This window comes from Acomys russatus, chromosome 18 (genome assembly GCF_903995435.1).
Source record: "Acomys russatus chromosome 18, mAcoRus1.1, whole genome shotgun sequence".
Classification (NCBI taxonomy): Eukaryota; Metazoa; Chordata; class Mammalia; order Rodentia; family Muridae; genus Acomys; species Acomys russatus.
The window spans coordinates 959,809-983,858 of NC_067154.1; the positions used below are offsets into that span (position 1 = coordinate 959,809).

The following is a 24,050-nucleotide window of genomic DNA, read 5'->3' on the forward strand; positions in this document are numbered from 1 at the left end:
TTGTGTATTTTGGGACAACATCTAATAGTATTTGTTCTGTTGTTATTTTGAGACAGAGTCTCAACTATTTGGGCCTGGCAGATCAGACTAACTTCAACTCACAGACATCCTCCTGCTTCTGCCTCCAGTGTTGAGATTACAAGTGTGTGCCAAAAGACTGGCCTGAGACAAAGGTGTTCGTCTCTGAGTCTCTCTATTGGTTCTTACAGATCCTTGTGAAATTTTAATAGTCAAGATAACATCTACTACTTATAATTTAACAGCCACAATTCAACCAGTTTATACGCCTAGCAGGATGCAAGATCCTGAAGTGCATTGTAACACAAACGGTCCCGTAAAGCCTAATTAAACTTCTGTTTTTTTCCTAATTCAACTTTTTAAGGTCTGAATAAAACTATGTAAACTACAATTTAACAGCCTCTCTCAGAGGCTGTTTCCAGAAATACTAAACTCTGCAACTTAAACCAGTGGTTCACAATCCATGGGTCAAGCCCCTTCACACTTGCCTAAGACCATGGGAAGACACAGATATTTATATTATGATTCATAACAGTAGCAAAATTACTTATGAAGCAGCAACAAAAATAATTTTATGGTTGAGGGTCAGCACAACATGAAGAACTGTATTAAAGGCCCACAGCATTAAAAAGGTTGAAAGCCACAGGGCATGGTGGCGCACGCCTGTAATCCCAGCACTCGGGAGGCAGAGGCAGGCAGATCTCTGTGAGTTCAAGGCCAGCCTGGTCTACAAAGTGAGTGTAGGACAATCAAGGCTACACAGAGAAACCCTGTCTCGAAAAACCAAAAAAAAAAAAAAAAAAAAAAAAAAAAAGGTTGAGAACCACTGAACTAAACAATACTTTAACAGATTTTTGTGCTGATCAAAATGATAATTATTTTCTCATTTGACAAATGTTATTTTATAATGACAAAATCAATCAAAATACAAGGTAATATCTTTATCGGTTTATTAATAAAGTAATTATGATTTCTGAAACAAAAGCTGTAAAATGTGCACATATTAATGTAGGTTAGGCCATCCAAAATACAGAGCAAAGAGTCATCAGTCATGGTCCAGGCTCACACAAGTGAGAAATAAATACAAGGCTATACTATTGATAAGTAAAGACAGCTAAAGTAAACTATATTTCAAACTTGTTTATAGAAAAGCATATTAAATATCACCTTAAATAGTATCCATCTTTTCTTTTAAATGGGCACAGGCTTGTCTGTAATCATGTACAAATATAATAAACTAACAGCTTTCTTAGCCTCTTCATACAAATACAAGTCCTTGCTTTATGTAACCCAAGAAAATAATATAGAGTGAAGTCATTAGAAAAATATGGACCTTTCTAAATCTCTATTGTATTTTAAATTTAAATTGAAAAATACAGCTTAGATCATAGGAAACATGGATTTCAGATTTACATTTTATTTGTACTTTTACATGTTTTTATTAGTTTGACTGAAAATGCAAAAATATGATTTCTTAATATCAGATTAGTTAAAAATACTTATCCACAGCTAGTTTGTAGATCAGGATGTAAGCTAAGCGTATTTCTGAGTTACTGCCTACTCAATGCCCCAAATGCACAGACTCTAACCCGGATTGCTTCAGAGATAACTGCAGATCTCATGACTCATGTCAAGCATTTCTGTAAACAGTCAAAATTTGCTTTCTATAAGAATTAAAATTCAAGTAAACACCATATATTCAAGCTAACCTGTTATGCTTATAACACATTGTGAGTCTTAACCACTATGTAAAAAGTTTTTAAAAATCATTTGTGTGTGAAGACAAAACTCAACTTTGTAAACATGTTCGTTTTCTTAGCTGGTACACTGCAGCTGCTTTGGTTGGCACAGTGACGGGGTCAGGTGCCGCAGGTACCTCTGTACCCAGATAAACCAAGTCTCCTGTCTAAGCTTTCTAATGGCAAGGGCAAGACCTGACATTCAACTCCATTTTCTGCACAAATGTTCAAGTGTTTGAATTTTGGCAAAGCTTTGTTTTGACCTGGTCCCCCAGCTGACAGCAGATCCAGTGCCAGCTGAAGTACTGGAGAGCCAGCCTTGCCCTGGTTCCCACCCACTTGCTGGCCCCTCAGATGGTCACTGCTGTGTATAAGGAGCTTCAGCCTGGGCCAGGGATGCAGCTCAGTGGTGAAGGACTTGCCTTGTGGATGCACAAGGCCCTGGGTGTGACTCCCCAGCACTAAATACAACAAAAACAGAACCAAAGCCTGCTGGATATTATAGAATGTGGCAAAATGTTGGGTATAAAGGCTACCAAAGCAAAAAACTAAAAATAGTTTACTATGCTAATAAAAAAATGATAAGAACTCAGAAAGATGGTATGTCTACATCATGTATGTTGGCATGTTAAAAGGCCAAATTGTCAGGTGCATGCAAATCCCTTGAACTAAATATAGAAACACAGAAGGACCAGAACACTTCCGAAAGTAGCCTGCAAACTACTGAACTGAGGTTGCATTTCTGGTTGGTAATTGATATTTCCCCCCCTCTGTTTTCTGACACAGGGTCTCATGCGTCATAGGCTACTTTTGACCTCACTATGAAGCTGAGAGTAACCTTGACCTTCTTGCCTCAGGTTCCCCAGGGCTGGGATGCCCAGCATGCATCAGCATGCCTAGCAGTAATTAGCATCTCTTAATTCATTCTGTTTAAATCAAAGTTTTAAAAATAAAGAGTTGAAACAAAAAGGAATTCATACTACATATAATTTTAAACCATGGTTTTAAAGTTAACAAATTCCTTTGGTCCAAAGAGAAAGTTACTTAAGATTAAGAATTAGTGAAGTCAGTGGGAATTCAATAAATTCCCCCAATTGCAAAATTGGAACAGCAGCTGTCTTGATTTATGCAGCATTAGGAAATCACAACACTATCTTCAGTGGATTCCAGAGATGCTTGGTTTAAATGAAAAGGCTGTTGGCAAGCGTCAACACTGGGGGAACACTGGGCGTCCAGTAGTCCAGCTCACACACGATGCCCTCTCCTCCTCAACATACTGTCTTTTAAACAAGGTGTCGTGTGCCCTACAGTGCACACGTGTGGTGCACACACAAATGTCAGGAGACGTGTGGGAGTTGGTTTGCTCCTTCTAGCATTTGGCTGGTCTCAGGTTATGTCTGGAGTACAAGTCCCTTTATCTACTGAACCGTTTCTCCAGCCAACACTAGGAATTTGTGGCATTATTTATTTCACCATCATCTGAACTGTATTTTCAGTCTGTATTCTGTTATAGGACTACTGTAAAGTACCACAGTAATTTTCAGACATTACCTAAACTGAATGCCTGTTCAATAGCATGATATTCCTTCTATCAGTCTGTTTTCCCACCTATTTATACTGTGTTAGATCTTTGTCTAGCATGTGAACTTCTGTGCGTCCCTGCTCATATAAAATTCCCCTGAAAATTCAACAAATCGTAATTAAAAAGCAGAGAATACCCAAATATTTCTTTTACTACCATGTTGCCTTTGAGCCTTGGGCACACACACCACCACATGGTTGTATTAATGTTTCTTTTACTCTGCGTTTTAGATGCCTGTGCATGCATACATCCCTATATAACCCAGGCTAGACTCAAACTCACAGCCTCCGCCCCAGTGAAGGATCACAGGCATGTGCCACCTGGCCTTTACAAGTATTAATTAGAAGTATCAATGCCTCTAACTACAACCTTCATTGAATTATATTAATATCTTCAATGTTTTAAATGATTATATTTAGGTCTCTGAATCCTTCTGAGTGTTATTTTGTAGCCAATAATAAAAAAATCTTTATTAAAATGTTGAAAAGTATAAAACAGTAATTATAAATTAGTAAACATCTAATAAAAAAAACAGTATTTTCTTTCCCTTATACAGTGCAAGAATCAGTGGTTTGGATATCATTTTTAGCCACCATTTGCCCTAGATAACTTCACCACAGACAACTTTTTAGTTTGTGTTTTGGGGGTGGGAATTTATGTGGATACTAAGAAACAACTCTTTTGTAACTCAGGTGTTAAAAATACATCCAGCATATTAACATGTGATGATAGCATCTCAAAACAGGTGTTATTTCCAAAGGAAAATTAAGTCACTTTTGAGCTGTGAGGCAATGTTGCACAAATAGACACTGAAAATTAAGGCATCTTTCTGCTCTGTAGTGCTTCTGCGGATCCATCAAACTGCATAAACACTTCCTTTGTAAAAATATACCTTCTGTTATTCTTCAATCATTTCATTCCATCGATTATTTTCTTGCAAATAAAACTGAAAATAGTCCAAAATGTGTTTTTATATACCTATAAAAACAGAAATAATTGAATTATTATTAGTTGAAAGCCAATTTTTCTAATTCCTTAGCTACTTAATAAATGGTCCCATGGACTAGAAAGTTAGGAATCTAATTCTTGACTCCTACTACAACAGTTAACAGTGAAGGAGGTGACAGATGAGCTTTCTCAGGTGCTCTCGGGGCACCTGCCTGCCTGCTTGGACATGATCAGGGAGTCAGTCTCTCACATCCACCTCCTGCTGGAGAAACGTTAGCTGGGAATTCCCTGACTCCATGGGAAGCGGTGCCGATGCAGGAAGGAGCACTGGTCAGTAACTTTAACTCCTGGTGACTGGGATGGATGAGACTGCCCAATATGCAGACCTTGTAGCTAGCTTCTCTTAATAGTGTAGCCCAGTCTGCGGGATGTGAGGCTTGCCCGGCCTCTGGAGCCTGGATCTCACTCTGTGCTTGGCCTTGGCCCCGCCTCTAACCCTGTATAGGCTCCAGGTTCTCTGCAAAGACCTGACCTCATAATAAGCCTGGATGGACGATGCAGACACTCCATTTGGCAAGACCCAAGATGAGATCCTCTGGGAAAAATAAAAGTAGGCAAGAAAGAAAAAAAGACACTGAATGTATATTGCTTTGGGCCTCTGGTTTGAGAGAATGCTTTGTTGATGTGTCTTATAAAACTAACATTAATGAAGCCCTTTTTCAGCCTTTACTTGATCAAATTTCTTTAATACTGGGCAAAGTCACTCTTCGTTACACTAACTAGTAAGGTACTGTTTCCATGCCTACATGTAAATCAAACATTTTCCATTAGTTTCTTCATTAATCTACAAAAAATGGTTAGTAACACTGTGTTAGTAGTAAGGAATGAGATTCTGGCAGAAGTCATGTTCCAGCCACCAGCCACAGAAGAGAATGGCTTGATTTGGGTGATGTAGTTGGAAAAGAAAAAGATCACAAATTGTTTTAAGATGAATATACAAATATACTACATTTGCTGAAGGAAATTTCATTTATATTGTCTTACCTTGCACTCATCAAATGGTTAGTTATGAACAAGCAGTATTCAATTTTCTATTGCCACTGTTACATGATTATTTGTCCCTGTAAACATATAATTAATTATTAAGAAAAAGAAAGTATTAAGCATCTGGCTAAATGGTGAAGCTAATACATTACAAACAGCATTTGTGAGTACTGAAGAGGTAGAATGTGGTATGAGCATAGCACAGTACAGAGTCTGTAAGCTTTTCTCATGCTCGCGGTGTGAACATGCCCCTGTGTTTAGGATGTTAAGGAGCTGTAATTTAGAAGCGCATGAGCACGTCTTTCCATTACCTTACCCAGGAGCTGACTAATCTTAAAGACCTAAGACACTTACTAAAAGATTCCCTTCATTTATTTGTATGATGTTTCTGATACAAGATCTCACTCTACACTCCAGGTGGGCCCCAAATTCATGAAAATCCTTCAGCCTCAGCTCCAGTTCTGGGATACAAGGGTGTGCTACCACAACTGGTAAGGAAAAGAAGGCCTAAATGCTCACTGGAGCTTCAGTCTCTGCTCTCTGCCCAAGGTATGCAGGGAGTTCAAAGGGTACTTCCTGGAGTCACAATGAATTGGCCTGAATATCTCAAACTGCTTTCCTACAGTGCAAGAGATTACTGACAGCCAGACAGCCCCCGGAGTGAAGAAGCACTGAGACCGTCTGAGGAGGGCGTGGCTGGTGATCCTAAAAACCCACTTCTGACCAGAAATTCAACTTGTCTCAGCAGCTATTCTACCTGTATCCAGAGCTCACAGGTGAGTCTTTAAGGAAGGCTAAAGCCTTGTCTACGCTACTCTTAGGAGAGTACAAAGCTCCCTGCATCCCCAAGGGTGCTTTCACAAGGAGAATGGCTGTCGTAGAATTTGTGATCCTCCTGCCTCAGCCTCCTAAGGGCTGGAATTACATGCATGTGATATCATACCCAGATGAGTTCAATGCTTTTCAAAACTGTTTTTAACTAAGTGTTAAAATCTTAAGTATTCAGAGCTGGGAACAGTAGTGCATGCCTATAATTCCAGCACTTGAGAGGTAGAGGCAGGTGGATCTCTGTGAGTTCAAGGCCAGCCTGGTCTACAAAGCAAGTCCTGAATAGCCAAGGCTACACAGAGAAAACTCTGTTTCAAAAAAGAAACAAACAACAACAATTCAGATTAGCCAATGCCAAGCTAACTTTCCGTATTTGGGTACAGAAGCATGTGGTTGGCAAAAAGCCCAGCTGAACAGAGCAGAGTACAGCTCGCCACTGTGCCTCTGCCCTTTCCTAACAGGCCCACCAGCAACACTAACATCTCACATGAACGGCATCTATCAGGCAGTGTCCTGTGTGCTGTGATCGCAAGTATCACACGTCTCTGGTGTATCGCCAAGTGTGGTGTCTTCCTGTGAATGAGATGGGGACTGTTACCTGATCTGGTGACACCGTCCTCAGCTCCATTCTCTAGCCACTGAGATTCACTGTCCAACAAACGGTTTTTTGATTCACTAAGTGGTTTGATAGGAAAAGGTTGATTTGAGCCAATACTGAAAGAGGAGCAGACAATTCAGTGAATAGTTTAATGCTCAATTAAGGATACTTAATAATTAATAAGCAGCAAATTAGTATTCCTTCTCTGAAATATGTGAGGGCAACTCATGAGGTCTTAGCACTCTCAAAAGGCTATCTCCAAGAGAAAAACGTGCCCACAACCCCCGCCCCCAGTTAAATGGCTCTCTGGGCCAAATGTATGTATTCCAACACTGCCAAAGAAACCAGTCAAACTAAGAACCAGCGTCAGAGGCCAGGGGAAGGCTTTAACCCTTGTTAATCGGGAGCTGTAGTAGCACAAGGACAGGTGAAGAGCTATGTCTGTGGCCAGTACAAAAAGTTACCTGTCATCTCCCAAGTTTTCTGCTTTCTACCTCTGCAGTTTAGATCTAAGGGGAAAAAATGATTCAGTGATTTATCGTAGGCTCAGTTTTCTAACTAAGAGAACCAGGGAAGAAGGGAATGGAAGAAGGGAAGGAGGAAAAGCTTTGCCAGGTACTGATGGGACAGATGCTATGTTGCTACTTTACTCACTACCTCCACCCTCTCAAGAGCCCAGGAAAGGAAACAGGTCTCATTTTCTTGAGTTTCCAGAGCTGGAAACAGACTTGCTTAGAACCACATCAAATGCTAGCACTGAAGGCCCAAAGACTCTGAGTACATCGTTAGGCCTGCCTACTGACGCCAACATGCTATGGAGCTTAAAGCCCTTATCATTTTTCAGGTTGATGCCTTTAATCCCAACACTTGGGAGGCAGAGGCAGGAGGATCTCTGTGAGTTCGAGGCCAGCCTGGTCTACAAAGTGAGTCCAGGACAGCCAGGGCTGTTAACTCAGAGAAACCTGTCTCAAAAAACAAACAAACAAAAAGAAGTTTCCTTTAAAATAAGAAAACATTTGTACTTTCAAATACTCATTATTCTGATATTTTTATTAAATCTAGTTATCCAAATTAATAGGTATGGGGGCTGGAGAGATAGCTCAGGGGTTAAGAGCACTGACTGCTCTTCCAGAGGCCCTGAGTTCAATTCCCAGAAACCATATAGTGGCTCACAACCATCTATAATGTGATCTGATGCCCTCTTCTGGCATGCAGGTGTACATGCAGGCAGAGTACTGTATACATAATAATAAATAAATCTTTAAAAAATTAATAGTTATTAGAATAATGACAGTGGATTTTAAAATTTCTTTTTAAAAGTCCAACTTGGTATAAGCCAATATAATGAAGTCTTGAAAGGGATTCTTACTTCTAGGATGAAGATGTAGCATTTACATGCTTCCTAGTTTTCCCAGACATTAAGCAGCACATGACTGTCCTGATGTAACTATTAATATACTCTGCTACTCTAGTGCTCGGGCTTGGATGTAGAAAGTGTTAATCCTAAGAGTATTAGGCCCCTAACAGACCAGTCCTCTGTTAGAAAGAGAATGTAAACAGAACTGTTCCTTTTTGTCTGCTTCCTAGAGTCCTACTGTTTGTGCATTCATGTAGAACACAGGCATCTGATTGTTTTATGGTGAATTCCGAAAAAGCTAGGAGCAAGAAACACACCTTCTGACATAATCACTCTGGTTTCCAACAGAAGCTTGTTCTGGATCCATGCCCACAAGACGAGTTGGAAAACTGCAACCATCACCCAAGCTGTGTGATGAGAAATAGTAATTACCAGAGTGCTAATTTAATAACAACAGTCAAGTTTAACATTCATTTTTTAGAGGCATGGCAGAAACAAATTACTTAAACTTATCAAGCCCCATGATTTCTAGTTTTGGAAGTTACTGCCTCCACTGAAGACAGCTGTTTCTTTTATAAGTCATATGTACTTAGAAACAATATCCTCTACACTGATTAAGATCACAGTGCCCTGTTAGCACCTTAAGGCAGACAGCTATTCAAGCATGTGGGTATCTGACACCCTCATGATCACGGAAGACATCATCTACACTCAAACTGAAATTGAAACAGGCCTCAAAAAGACTACTGTGAAGCTCCAGGAAAGTAGCAGTGTACCAAAACCAACTCAGCAGCTAGAAAGAGATCATAAGATCTAGACACAGAACTAATGAGCATTCAAAACGATCATGTTTAATCAGAAGTTACTGACATGGAAAGTAACAATGTGATCAGAACTAAGAACAAAAAACAACCAACAGAATACAAAGTGAAAATTAACAACTTCAAAACAGCAATTATATAATAGACATATCCATGGATTTGAAAGACAAAAGGATGTAATAAGCCAGAAATGTAAAACCCACTAGACAGGGCTTACCAGAAGATCAGATACTACATAAGGGATCAATATACGTGTAGCAAGTAATCAAAAAAAGAGGAAAAGCTGAAAAGATGGGTGGGACAATATACAGAACAAACACAGTATCAAACAGTAACAAAAATTTCCGGAAAGCCAGAAATGCTAGTCAGGAGAGAAGGGGGCAGGGAACAAACAGGTAGAACCCTAAACAAACAAACCCCAACAAGAAAGCCCTGACAAAATCACTAAAGATAAAATGATAAAAATTATTCCGATCCAGTGAGAACCGCACACACTCAGATCTCAGCACTGGAGCTCCTGCAGGGGACCCGCCCAAGGCAGATCACAAGCCCAGTAAACCACAGTGCAGGGCGGCACATATACCTTCTCTAGTCTCTGCAGGCATTTGTACTCATGCGTGTGTACACAGGAAGTGTAAAAAGTAAAAGTGGGAAATGAGGTTCAGTGAACCATAATTCACCAAGAATAGAGAGAGGACAGATAGCTCCTTAAAAAAACAAAACAAAACAAAACACACAAACCAGAGAGGAGAGAATCTGGTGCTCTTTTCTAACCCCCTCAGACACCAGGGGGTGGGTGGGTGTGTGTGTGTGTGTGTGTGTGTGTGTGTGTGTGTGTGTGTGTGTGTGTGTGTGTGTGTGTGTGTGTGAACCCACTCCATTTATGAATTTCCTGGTCACAGAAAATGAACTTACAATCAGTGTACATTTCATTCAACAAGAGTAGAAAACTCTTCGTTGAAAACACGGGCCAATAAACACATTCACAAGAGTAAACTGAATATGCAGCAACAGGGTTTACAGAAAATGAAGCAGCAAACAGCATCACAGAGCTGTGGGAGCAAGTGCTCCATGCAGGCTCAGGAGGAGCGGGGAGGAGACAGAACAGACACTGGTGAGAATGACAAAGACGGAGGCCCTCAACCAGCTGGTCATGGTGGCACACACCTGTGATCCCGACACTTGAACACAGGTGGGAGGGTCAGTTTGAGGCCAGTTTGGCCTATGAGACAACTGCCTTGAAAAAATAAACACAAACCAACCAAACCAACCAACTAAATAAACAAAAACCCCTAACTTCAACTAATCCCAAACAAAAGAAACCTAAAAGAAGCTACACTAAATTTCATCACAATAAAGTTTTGTGATTAACAAAAAGTAGTGATTAACAGAAAAGACATATGAGTGAAAAAAAGAAGAGATGATTATAAGCTGGTCAGCAGAAATAAGGCAAGCCAGAAGACAGTGAAGAATTATCTAGAACGCTACACCAACAACACACAAACAAACAACAAATAAATAAAATGAAGGCAGCCAAGCCATTTTCAGACAGAAAATGTCAATTTAACTAAAGAAAAGATTGTACAAGTTCCCTGGCCCCTTTTTGAGACAAGGTCTGACTATATGACTATATAATCAGACTAGCTTTAAACTCACGATGATCCTCCTGCCTCAACTCTCCAAATTCTGGGATTCTAGTGTGAGCCTCCACCCAGCACACCTACAGATCTTACAAACTTGGTGATTTACTTCCAAATTGTTTTCCTTCTCTGTGGAGACTGATGTGCAGAGGGCTTAGACTAGCTGGGATCAGGGAGAAGTGAAGATGAGCCCTCCAGCACGTGTGTAATTTACACCTCAGGTAAAACCACACTTTGAGTTGTTTGTAAGAAAATAGAGATAAACTGGATGTGGCAGCACTGTGGAGGGATGCTGAGTGGCTGTAAAATCTATCAATAAAGTGCTGTTTTGCCAATCAGCTGGGCAGAAGGACAGGAAGTGGAAGGCAGAGCTTCCTGGGGAAGAAGAGCAAGTTTGGAAGTTGGGGAAAGATGGTTGACTGAGGAGGTGGGCCAAGGGGAGTTAAGGACTGTTGATCATTATAGTGGTAAGTGCTTGGGGTGTAAGTGTTTTATATCAGTTTAGAGTAGTTTGTTTACCATAGTTTCGGAATAGATTTGTATTAGTATAGTTTCTGCCTGGAGCGTTGTGCTAGCAGCTTTAAAGTATGCTTCAGACCCTGTGTCTTTATTAGCAACTTAGGCTGAACCGATATATAGGCATCATTTACACCTCAGGAAAACCACATTTTGAGCTCAGTCTGTAAGAAAATAGAGGTAAACTGGGTGTGGCAGCACACATCTTTTTACCAGCCCGTTGGAGGCACACAGCATGAAGGCCAGCTGGAGTTATATGGTGAGACTCTTATCTCCAAACAAAACAAAACAGAGAAAACATGCACATACATACTTACTATACTTCTGTGTTCCAATCTATGAAAATATAGTTTTTTAATGTTCCTAAAAGTGATTTATTTTCATTTTAAATAACTTTAGAATTTTTATTTTTTCTACTTTCCAGTCAAATGTATATTCTTACTGTATAGATACTTACTGTATCGAATTTTTAAAAAGAGAACATGAGCCAGACATGGTAGCACACGCCTGTAATTCCAGCACTGGGGAGGCAGAGGCAGGTAAATCTCTGTGAGTCCGAGGCCAGCCTGGTCTACAAAGCATGTCCAGGACAGCCAAGGCTACACAGAGAAACCCTGTCTCAAAAAAACAAAACAAAACAAAACAAAAAAACCCCAAACCCCAAAACAAATAAAAAACCAAAAACCCACCAATAAATAAAATAAAAAGAGAACATATGATTTTACATATGTTTAAGATATTTAGGCAGAGGCTATCATTGACTCTTACATTTTATAACTTACCTGGAAAATACTGGAACTAGCCAGTATTTCTTTTCATCACCAAAGACTTGTCTCCAATTTTTACTGCATCCAAGAGAGAAACCATTTCCATCTATTCCATAAGAAAACATAGGTGCACGGAATGATTCTGTTTTAAAAAAGAAAACAAAAAACATAAGCATGTATATATAAATGAATAAATCTTATCTATTTAAAAACTATAAAGGAAATAAAAAATATTTTCTTGCCAATGTCTTTGACATGGACGGCTATAAACATAATTTTCAGAGAAGATACCAAGGAATAAAAAGCATTTGAGATAACAAATGTCCTAATTATCCTGATTTATTACACTATAGACAATGTATTACAAGTGTCATCTCAGCATATATACAATGTCAATTAAAATAAAATCTACTTTTCTTTTTTTTTATAAAATCTACTTTTAAAAGATAAATTTCTGACTTACTTGAGGAAAGTATATTTTTACTTCAACCCTCTAAAATGACACGACTGCCAGGCGTGGTGGTGCACATCTTTAATCCCAGCGCTCAGGAGACAGAGGCAGGCGAGTTGTTCTGAGTTCAAAGCCAGCTTGGTCTACAAAGCAAGTCCAGGACAGCCAAGGCTACACAGAGAAACCCTGTCTCGAAAAACCAAAAAAAGACAAGCCCAAATAATTACCTACTATTACCCTATATTTATTTATTTGTTTATTTAGAGGCAGGTCTCTCTGTGTAGCTCTGGGTGTCCTGGAACTTACTATGTAGACCAAGCTGGCCTTGAACTCACAAGCGATTCACTTGCCTCTGCCTCCCATTTACTGAGATTAAAGGTGTGGTCTGCCATGCTCAACTGTATATTACATTTTGAAAAAAGCTCTTGAATATTATACTTTTGATTTATTCCATTTTTTTTTTGTGGTGCTAAGAATTGAACCCATACACATACTAGTCAAGGACTCTCCCACTGAGCTAGGTCCCCAGCCTTTAATAAAAATATTCTACTTCATTTGATTTACTATATTTCAATTTATTTTTAAGGTACTGGAACTTCTCTTTATTGATAAGCTTCCTATATATTAACAGCATAGGTACTGGGATCCAAATAAAAAAGTTAGATGGAATTTCTGTGAGTCTACAGTCTAGCAAATCCTCCACTCACTGAGCACTAACGCAGCTGACTTTGTAGGGCAGGGACTGTTTGTCTTGGGGGTGAGGGCAGAGAGGATGAAGATGGCAGCCCTCAGCATGCTTGAACAATGAAGCAGCAGAGGGAGATTACAGCCCAGGGCTTCAAGCTTTAGTGTGTAAAGAGATACAAAGTGAGGTGGATGCAAAGACACGTATCTCAAGCAAAGTTGTACTTCTTTGTTTTTCAAGACAAAGCACTCCCACATCTGACAGGCTGACAGATGGAGAAACAAATAAAAACTAAGGTGACCTAGAGGAAAAGACAAAGTCTCAGGCAGAGTGCTAAGATAAACCTTGAAGAGCAAAATTACATTCTTCCTCAGAAGCTGGAAGAAGGCTGACACTGACAGGTGGGACAGGAGATTTGTATAGAAGGCTGGAAAAGTGTAAGACAGGAGCCTGCCTGTGGCTTGTAAACATTTTCCTCGGAGTGACTCAAACTGGGAATACAATGGGGAAAGTCAGGGCTGGTGTGGCTGTGCATGCCTTTAGTTTAAGCACCTGGGAAGTAGAGACAGGAGGGTGTCTGATTTTGAGGCTGACTTTGTCTATAGCGAGTTCCAGGACAGCCAGGACCACACAGAGAAACCCTGTCTCAAAAACCAACCCTGTCTCTCCCAAAAAACACCATCTAGATTAATAAGGCAAACAGCTGAGGAGGCAGACTGACCTTACCTTTTCCACCCTCAGTGAGGTCTTATCCTTTTGTTTGTTTCTGACAATCTTAGGCTGGCTTTGAACTCATTGTGGCTGAACTAGACTGTACAAAAATAACAGATTACTTTATACAGGATTGGAAGCAATGATATTCTTTGAAACCGTGCTTATTTACATAATTTTGGAAGTATATGTGCACATGCTAAGTCATGATATAAAATGGCTTTTCACCAGTTTAAAAAAATGTGGCAAAGATTATTTAAGGACGAAAGCAGAGTGCCTAGAAACATGTTATGGTCTGGACCTGAACTGTCTCCCCAGCCACCCTCAAGGGTCAGCTGCCAGCTGCTGGCAGCACAAGAGGTGAAGCCCTGTTAGAGGATGTAGGTCATGGAAGGAAGGGTAATGTCCTTAAAGAATTTAATTTCTCTCACCCTCCCCTTTTTTCCTTCTTGGCTGCCGCTGGGCCAGCAGCTTTGTTGTACCATATGCTCCCTACCCTGGCATGTGGATCCCCACAACACAGAGTAAGGTGACCAAGGATTGAGACCTCTAAAAACACAAAGCAAAAATCAAATCCTGATTCTGCTAACTTTAAGTTGACCCAGCTGAGGTACTCCATTATATTCTCTCTCATCCTCCCCCACCCCTTTGGTTTTTCAAGACAGGGTTTCTCTGTGTAGCCTTGGCTGTCCTGGACTCACTTTGTAGACCAGGCTGGCCTCGAACTCACAGCGATCCGCCTGCCTCTGCCTCCCGAGTGCTGGATTACAGGCAGGCGCCACTACACATGTCTCTCCATTACTCTCTTACACACAGGGGTTCAGACTCCAAGTAGAAGAAACAAGCTTCGTGAGAAACAGATTAAAGTGTCTGCATCCCATTTGTGACATCTGGCTGCTCCTTAGACCTAGCTAGTCAGTACCAGTTGGGAAAATAGGCCTACTACTACCAGACTTGTCAGTTTTGAAATGAATTCTGTTTTTCTCTTAATTTTATTGTTGATTATGTATGGGTGTTTGGCCTGAATGTGCATGTACATCACAGCCTGGTGCTAAGAGGCCAGAGACAGCATTGGGTCCCCGGAACAGGAGTTACACACTGTTGGGAATTCTGGTTTTCTATGTAGAATCTGCGTTTTTTTGTTTTTTGTAGTCTTTAGGGTAGGGCTCTATAACAGGTCAAATTGTTGATAGTTCCAGGGTAGGAGCATTTTATAAAGCAAGCAAATTACTTCATAGACGTAAGGAATTTTATTTATATGGAGAAAGCAAAGCATGATATACCTGAAGAAGGGCTTAACAGTGGCAGGTGAGCTGGGCAAGGACACAAGGTCTCATGTGACTGGAAGCCACGTAAACACAACACAGACGATCACAAAGCTCAAACATAGTAACTAAAATATGCACTCAAATCTCTTATTTTTTCTACATTAAAAATGGTTTTCTCCTTCCAATTCTGGCAAACCCATGGGCTTTGGATGGCAAATGGACTTTAAGCTGCTATGTAAGTATTAATGGTAACAAGGTTGTGAGGCTGCCATGACAGCAGGTCAGTGTGACAGGACCTCTCTTTCCTGCCCTAACCTGTGTGTTTCGCCAGGCACCCCGAAGATGGCCTCACACCTTAGCCTCCTGAGTGCAGAGGAAAAACATGTGCCACAAACCCAGCCTTACCACCCTTGAACGCCTCACTGAATTATTCCTTTGTTTTTTTAAGGTTTATTTTTCTTTTTCCATTCATCTACTTATTTATGTCACTGAACATATGTGAGGGCAGAGGACAATGTCTGAGAGCTGGGTCTTCTACCATGTGGTTCTGGGGACGGAACTCTCAGCTCATCAGGCTTGGCAGCGAGCACCCTTACCTATTAAGCCATCTCTCCAACTCTGTACTTTCATTTTAAAACTTAGAAAAAAAAGAAAAAAGCAGTATCAAAAATACTATGCACTAAATATCACTGACATGAAACAAAAATGGAAATAAGATGTGGTGGCTTAAATGACGATGACTCCACAGACTCATGAAGATGGCATCACTGGAGGTGTGGCCTTGCTGGAAGAAGTGTGTCACAGAGGGCAGGCTAAGTCAGGCCCAGTGTCACTCTCTCCTCCAATCCAGACATACATTCCTTGGCTTTGTCTACCTGTGTGCTGCTGTGCTTCGGCCATGACACTAATAGACCAATACTCTTCATAGCAATAGAAATGCTAAGACAACAAACATGTCATCAACACTAACCCTTAGACTATATACCAGTCAGATTCTGTGTCTGTGGGGGTCAAGAATACACGAGTGTGCTGCTATGTTTTAGGGAGAGGTAAACTGAAGGATTTAAAATGGTTTGGGTTTGATAATTCTATCATTCAGAGATTAGTTCTTGAAAGATACTGTATAAACATGGTAACAGTTTTTATTTATAAAATATAATCTGTAAACTCTGCTTTATAATACATTACTGACTACATATAGTCACTTTTACAATCCCCTTCAACACAAGTCTAAGCATCTTATACACCCACTGCACCCAACACAGTGAAGTTTAAGCACACAACTACTTCTCATTTCTTTTTTTTAAAATTTGTTATTAATTTATTCTTGTTACCTCTCAATGGTTATCCCATCCCTTGTATCCTCCCATTTTCCCCTTATTCCCATCCCCTATGACTGTTCCTGAGGGGGATTACCTCCCCCCTGTATATGCTCATAGGGTATCAAGTCTCTTCTTGGTAACCTGCTGTCCTTCCTCTGAGTGCCACCAGGTCTCCCCCTCCAGGGACATGGTCAAATATGAGGCAGAAGAGTTCGTGTGAAAGTCATACCCCACTCTCCACTCAACTGTGGAGAATGTTCTGTCCATTGGCTAGATCTGGGTAGGGGTTTAAAGTTTACCGCCTGTATTGTCCTTGGCTGGTGCCTTAGTTTGAGCGGGATCCCTGGGCCCAACTTCTCATTTCTTTATCGCCTACTACAGTCTTTCTATTCACTTCACATCCATTTATGGTCATTAAAAAAAAAAAAAAGACTTATACTTTAGTCTATTTACCTATTGTCGTCCTATTTTTTCCAACTAGCCAGCAATGGTAGCTAAATAGTGAGAGCACACTGACGAAGAACATTGCAGACACAAAGAAAAGGAACAGTACGTGGAATTTTGCATGTGAAACTGACAGTTCATTCTGAGGAGGAAAAAAAAAAAAAAGGTTAGCTGTGAGGATACTGAACATCTAAAATGCAACTTGTAATCTGAGTCTTCCTAAGATTGAATCCCCGACTCCCAAAAAAAAGTCACATATGAAGAATAATAAAATGAGGGCATACATTCTGAAGCAACGATTGCAGAAGAGTGATGGGACCTTCACAGCAGCCCATAAACAGTCTAGTAATTAAAAGCCTGTCCTTAGGAACGGAGAGATGGACAGCTCAGGGCTGCGAGCTCTGACTGTTCTTCCTAGCACCCATGCGGCAGCTTACCACTGTCTATAATTCCAGCCCTAGGGGATCCAATGCCCTTCTCTGACCTCTGTGGGTACTGGACATCCATGTGGTGCATAGATATAAATGCAGGCAAATACCCACCCATACACATAATAATAAATAAAACATTTTTAAAAGTTGTCCTTAAACATCTAACAGTCTCAGCAATTCAGCCATGAGTTTTGTTTTGTTTTGGTTTTTTTGGTACATATTCAGGGTCTTCTCAACATCCAAAGGAACATGGGTCCTTCCATTTGCATAAGACCAGTTGCTTAATTACATATGCTCTAAAAAAGAAAAGTAGAATGTGATATATTCAGCTTTACTTCTGTCTTCCTCTGAGGTGTCCACGTCCTTGGATGCTGATGCTCACCTTCTCATCCACATTTCCTTTCCTTGGCGTCTTTGTAGGTAATTGCCATTTGATAAGAGTTGCCATAGGTATTAAAGAATGAACAGTTTCTGTCATTCTTACAGAAATATGGCTATTACTAAAAAAAAGCCTTTAAATATTTGCTCTTAAAAGAAAACCATAAAGGGGCTGGAGATGTAGTTTAGTCAGAAAAATGCTTGTCTAGTTTTCATCAAGTCCTAGGTTCAGTTCCTAGCATGACAAAAAACTGGGCATGGTAGTGCATGCGTGTAATTCCACGACTCAAGAAGTGAAGGCAGGAGGATCAGACGTTCAAGATCATCTTTGACTACACAGTAAGTTCAAGGTCATTTTGGGATACATGAACTGTTTCCAAAGTATAGAGGTAAGTCTTCTAGTCTTTCACAATAGGCTGCCCTACTTAATTTAAAAAGTGTTTAATGGGCTGGATGTGGTGGCGCACACCTTTAATCCCAGCACTTGGGAGGCAGAGGCAGGTGGATCTCTGAGTTTGAGGCCAGCTTGGCCTATAGAGCAAGTTCCAGGACAGACAAGATTACATAGAAAGACCCTGTCTCATAAAAAGGAAACATTCATATTCTCTCTCTCTCCCTCTCTCTCTCTCTTTCTCTGTTTCTGAGCAAAGGTCCAAGCAAGAAGGTTCAGAGGGTAAAACATGTTTACTGTTGCAGCCCAACATGCCAAGTTCAATCCCTAGAAGCCATGGTGGAAGGAGAACTGACTTCCAAAATAAACCTCTCACCTCCACACATGTGCCTGTATGCATGGACGCACATCATAACATACTACTATAGTTAAAAAATGTTTAATATAAAACAAAAAGTGTTTAACAGGGGTTAGGAAGATGGCTCAGGGGTTAAAGGTATTTGTTCTGGAAGCCCAAAGACCTGTGTTGGGACCCCCAGCACTCAGAAGCAGTGGAAGGTTCCTTACCTTTTGTGGGGTGGATAGAGGCAGACCAGGAAGGCTTGCTGGCCAGTGAGAGGCCCTGTCTCAAGGCACTAAGGTGCATGTGGCAAAGGTTGCCATCCAGCACCCTGTTATGATTTCCCACATGTATGAGCACTCGCACATTCATGTGCATATAAGCCCATACACCACACATAAATAACCTCCACCCCCCCCATGACTTTGACAGACTAACTGAAAGACTGATAGCACTGTGTGTGTACTCAAAAACTTTACCACCAAACACCTCCCCACAACCCTGTATTTTTCTGATATTTACTTCTTTTTTCTAGGAGAACCACTATACATTTAAAACACAGTGACTATTCTACCTTGTCAACTTGTAAAACAAATTTTAATTACATATATTCACTCTGTAAAGAGATTATGAGAATGTCATGGCAATGATGCATTTTACCTTTGGGCAATTTTCTGTAGATTTCCTGCGGCAAAGCTTGTGCAAACAGAGACAATACATTTAGAAAATTACTTTCATAAAAACTCATCCTGAAAACTAGACTTTATAATTTGTGTACATTTGGAAGGAATATAAGAAGCTGCCCTTTAATTTAGGGTCTATGTTTTCCCAAATGATGATGATGATAAAAAAAATACAAAACATTTATTTCTTCAAGCACATCTCAGAGACCCTCTAAACATGCACTTTCTCATCCAATTATACGAGAAACTTGTGTCTAGAAGAAGAAGACATTTCGCACGCACACATGTGACTCTTTAACCTTCTGGCTGGTTAGTGGTTCCAGAAAGGAGACCTGAGGGCTCAGCAGCTCCACCACTTCTACCTGCTTTAGCTGGGAAACAATGGCAGCTGTGGGTCTCAGCTCAGCAATCAGAACTGTTTACAAGTCACATCGTGCCACTCTACTGGAGACAGACAGACAGACAGACAGACAGACAGACACACTCCTCCTAACACTAGAGATCTCCAAAGTCCCTTTGTCTCTTAGTCCTACCAGGATCCTGGGCCTATTTTCAGTACCCTTCCTTAGTCTAATCTAGCTACAGAAAGTTCTGCTGGAGTCGGCCGGCGGCGGCGGTGCACTTGGGAGGCAGAGGTAGGCAGATCTCTGAGTTTGAGGCCAGCCTGGTGTACAGTGGGTTCCAGGACAGCCAGGGCTGCACAGAAAGTGATACCTATAGATTCCTCTGGCTTAAATGCTCACCCCTCAGACAGCTACCAACTCCCTTCTGTCTTGGCTCAGATTTTCCCTTCACAGTGAGATTCACCTTGTCCACCCATTTTCATATGCAATCTACTCCATCTCAAGCACTCCAGCTACGGGAAGGTGAGTCAGGTGCTTAACCCTGGGGTCCAGTTTGCATCTCTTCTGACTGAGAGGCAAGACACTTCACACAATAAAGCCAACACAGCCTATAGATGCTTGCCTACCAACATCTCCAAGATGTTAAAAACTGCGTATTTTGGGCACAATGCTTGTGACCTTGAGTTCAACTGTATTCACATTTTCCTGTCAGTCCTAAATCTAAAAAATACATATATGCTTCAAAACCACTTTAAGATTTCACTTTGTTTTTAGAGGCAAGGTCTTACTCTGTAGCCCGGGCTGCCCTACAACTTGTTTTGGAAACTAGGCTGGCCACAAAAGTATGGTCTTTAAAGTATAATCTTTAAAATAAGAGAAATAACTAAGCTAGTTCAGTTATATTTTACTAATTAAATCTACCTAACTATTCAACTTTGCTTATCTTTAACTCTTATGGATTCCTTCCTTCCCTCCTTCCTTTCTTCCCCGCCAAGACAGGGTCTCTCTGTGTTAGCCTTGGCTGTCCTGGACTCGCTTTGTAGACCAGGCTGGACTTGAACTCACATCGATCCACCATGCCTGGCTTAGATTATATCTTTCAAACAATGTAATTCAGCCACAAAATCATAAAAACAAACAACCCCCCCCCCCAAACCATCGAAAGGATATCTAAATGTGACTCTGGAGAAACCCACACCCATGCCTTGAGTGTATACTGTTTTTTTTTTCCTGGACACCTTCCTCTCAATGCCAGCACTTAATTCTAAAGCAGTGTTTCTCAACCTTCCTAATGCTGAGACCCTTTAATACAGTTTCTCATAGTTACTGTGGTGACCCCTAATCATAAAACTATTTTCATAGCTACTTCATAACTTTTTTGGTACCGTTATTAATCATAATATAAGTATCTGATATGTGACCCCTGTGCAAGAGTCATTTGATCCCCAAGGGGTCATAACCCACAGGCTGAGAACCACTGCTCTAAAACATGCACTCTATGTTCCTTCTATTAAACAAACACACTCACCGACTTATCCTAGAGTTGGTTTCTGTGCAAGTCTCAGATAGTGCTGGGCTGCCTCCCCCTGCTGCTGCTGAGGGACCGAGGCTCTTATGCTCACACACTGTCACTGAGCAGAAACTCTTTTATTTGGTTTTGGTTTTTTGTTTGTTTGAGACAAGGTCTCACATGTGGCTCCAGCTGTTCTGGATCACTCTGTAGGTCAGGCTGGTTTCAAACTCACGGAGATCACTTGCTCTGCCTCCTGAGTGCTGAGGATTAATGGCATGTGCCACTATGCCAGACATGAAGAAGTTTAAAACCACATATTTTAAAAACCATTTATTTTAAATGACTGAGGTTTTACATGTACATATGTATGTGAACCATGTACATGACTGTAAGTGGGTGTGAGCCAGCATGTAGATACTGGAAACTGAACCTGGGTCCTCTACAAGAGCACTAACTGCTATAAACCAAAGAGCTATCATCTCTCTGGGCCTCCTTAACTACAATGTTTTAGTAAAAATCTCTCTAAAATGTTGCAGGATTATTTGATACCACTGTGAACCCTGAGTTGTGAACTGTAAAAGCCTGTTTCTTGTTTAGTATGGTTCAGCCCTAACACACACTTTTAATCTAACAACTGTTTATTGTAAACAGGTGATTATGGTGTGGCTCAGCCTTAGAACACACCTTTAATTCAAGAGGTTTCTGTACACAGGATTTAATAAACTTAACCCTTAGGTCAAGAGGCAGAGCAAGAAACCAGCTGACAGGGATGAAGTAGATAGGAGAGACTTTGAGAGAAGGGCATTCAAGACAGCCTGGAGAAGAAGGAACACGGCAGCTCTTTATCGGCTCTTTGGGATTTTCTTCCTTTATAACAACACTAAAATACATAAGGTATTTCCTGAAAAGAACTGTACTCCATGACTCTGTGCTGTACACTGTTTTGAAGTAACAGTGACCCTGGAAAGTACCTGGACTAAATTTCTATACTATGAACTATATGACCTTGGGTAGCTGCCTACCTGCCCCAATCTCAGCGTCTCACTCAGAGAACTGCAGTAACAACAACCTTCTGTACAAACCATAGCTCTCCTTATCTTCCTATGCAGACACTCTAGGACCTTAGGGCTTCACTGACTCCTCCCAAGCTGCCAGTATTTTTCTAGAAAAGCACTCACCACTAGGAGGGCAACTTTAATAAGCTAACCAATCCAGAGCCTAAACCGCAAGCAAGCCTCCCATCCCTGCTGCCACCCCCACCAGGAAGCAGTATTCCTCTAGTTTAGCCATCCCAGAATACAAAGAGATTATTCAAACTGACTAAAGCAGCATAGCCTGTTTTAGACACCACAACAGCTCCTGCCAACACTGAGCCTCCTAAATAGCAACTCCACACTCCCATTAGGCTGTGCCTGTTCTCTTTGGGGCCTCTAAGTCTTCTCAGTAACAGTGAGCTCTAGCTCTGTGGGCCTCACCAGACCAGGATAATAACAAAACACATAAACACTTTAAACTTTTTTGCAGGTGTTAAAAAGAGTAAGTGTGGACACTTATGTCCTCTTCCAAGCCACAATTTAAACGTGAAAATGAAAATAATAAAGGTGTCAGAGAAAATGAATTGACCATTTGTACAATCTTATACCAAACAGGCAGCAGCCAGAAATATGAATAAAAAAAGCTTTAAAAAAATAGATAACTGACAAAAACAAAACAAAACATCTTTAAAAGAGACAAGCTGAACTGAGAATGGAAACTGTGCAGCCAGAGTCAGAGGAAGAATGAGGATCTTCAAGAGAGCCCATGCCTGAAGATCACCATGTTAAGGCCATGAGCACTGGAGCTGCTGTTCCACGTGGAGACTGCTGTGCTGTGTGGCCAAGGCTGGACTCTATGGCCTGGGCCCAGGAAAACCTATTTTGGCCAACAGAGAACAGGGCACAGGAACAGATGCACAGTGGTTCCTGGAAGGAGAAACTGTCAATTTTAGTGCTGACTAAATTGTGAACTTTGTTTTTACAGCTGCTGATTTCTATATTTTATTAAAGAACATCTCATCAATACCAAGACCAGGAAAAAAAAGATTAGTATCTTTCCTATGGAAACAAAAACCTACCAGAAAGAGAAAATGGTTAAGCAACAAAAATAGAGCTCATAAAAAGATATGGCAATGACTAATAAACACAGACTCATATATGCAAAATAAGTTAGGTGCTTTGTTTATAATCAATAGTGCTGTGCTTAAGAAAGGAAAACAAGGCACCAGGAGACAGTCATGCTTAGGACAGGAATGGAAAAAACAAAACCAAAGACATCTCACAAGGCTGAGACAGGAGGACTGCCATGAGCTTAGGCTACATGGTGAGTTCTAGACTAGACTGACTAATTTAAGACCGTGTCTCAAACACAGACAAACAGACATTTACTGGATGCTTTTCATTTACTATACAGTTACATTAATCTATCAATTCTGTGCGGGAAGTATTACTTCAAACTTCACAAATGAGTAATCTAAGCTAATGTCCTTTGGCTAGTTTACCACTCAGCAACCACATTTACTGAACACCTACTGTGCTGTGTGCCAGGTAACATCCTAAGTCTTCTATTGATAAAAAAGACAAAATTTCTTGCCTTCATGGAGTTTAAATTATTAAAATATTATAATTATATAGATCTGCCTCATTCTAGACAAACAAGAACAGAGGACAAACAAGAACGCAGAAATGACAATCAGTGAACTGGTGCACACTCTGTTCCCATCACATTAGGTAAGCATGGAGATAAAAAATGGCAAAACAACAGGAAGCGGATCAGAAATGTGCATTTTTATGACAACTTGATCGTGTCTGATAGCTCAGGGATTATCATTTGAAGATTGGGTCCTGGGCTCAGCAGTGTGACAGTCAGGGCTGAGCCTACATTTAATAGGGCTGATGATGACATTGAGGAAAACAAAATAGAGATGAAGAATATCAGATATTTAAAATTTTAACAAAAGGGAAGTAACTTCTAAATTATATCAATAGCACACTAACATAGAAATCAAATACTGAAAAAACAATACTAATGAAAACAGTAGTTTTCCACACCACTTCTAAGATAGAGTTCTTTTCACATTTGTAGTTATTTTCACCTCAAGTGTATGAACTTCCACATTAAAAGGGTTTCAACTTGATTATGTATTCTGAAAAGATGAGTGTTTGTATAAGGTACCCGACATCCTAAAACACTGGG

At 40.6% G+C, this 24,050-nt stretch overlaps 1 protein-coding gene across 5 annotated transcripts in view; it reads right to left on the reverse strand.

Annotated features, from left to right (window-relative positions):
- Window positions 1-3,365: 3,365 nt before the first annotated feature.
- Window positions 3,366-24,050, reverse strand: part of Zdhhc20 (zinc finger DHHC-type palmitoyltransferase 20) — a 57,616-nt gene continuing 36,931 nt past the window's right edge. Inside the window, exons 8-14 of one of the 5 annotated variants that reach the window (XM_051160630.1) lie at window positions 18,940-18,975; window positions 16,749-16,881; window positions 11,874-12,000; window positions 8,432-8,521; window positions 6,758-6,873; window positions 5,332-5,408; window positions 3,366-4,317 (exon numbers count right to left, since the gene is read on the reverse strand). In XM_051160630.1, coding sequence (XP_051016587.1) covers window positions 5,371-5,408; window positions 6,758-6,873; window positions 8,432-8,521; window positions 11,874-12,000; window positions 16,749-16,881; window positions 18,940-18,975 — 540 coding nt within the window. In that variant the 3' untranslated portion in view covers window positions 3,366-4,317; window positions 5,332-5,370. Of the gene's footprint in view, window positions 4,318-5,331; window positions 5,409-6,757; window positions 6,874-7,221; window positions 7,267-8,431; window positions 8,522-11,873; window positions 12,001-16,748; window positions 16,882-18,939; window positions 18,976-24,050 lie in introns of all 5 variants that reach the window. The other 4 variants (XR_007832278.1, XM_051160631.1, XM_051160633.1 and 1 more) reach the window with 4 other exon arrangements.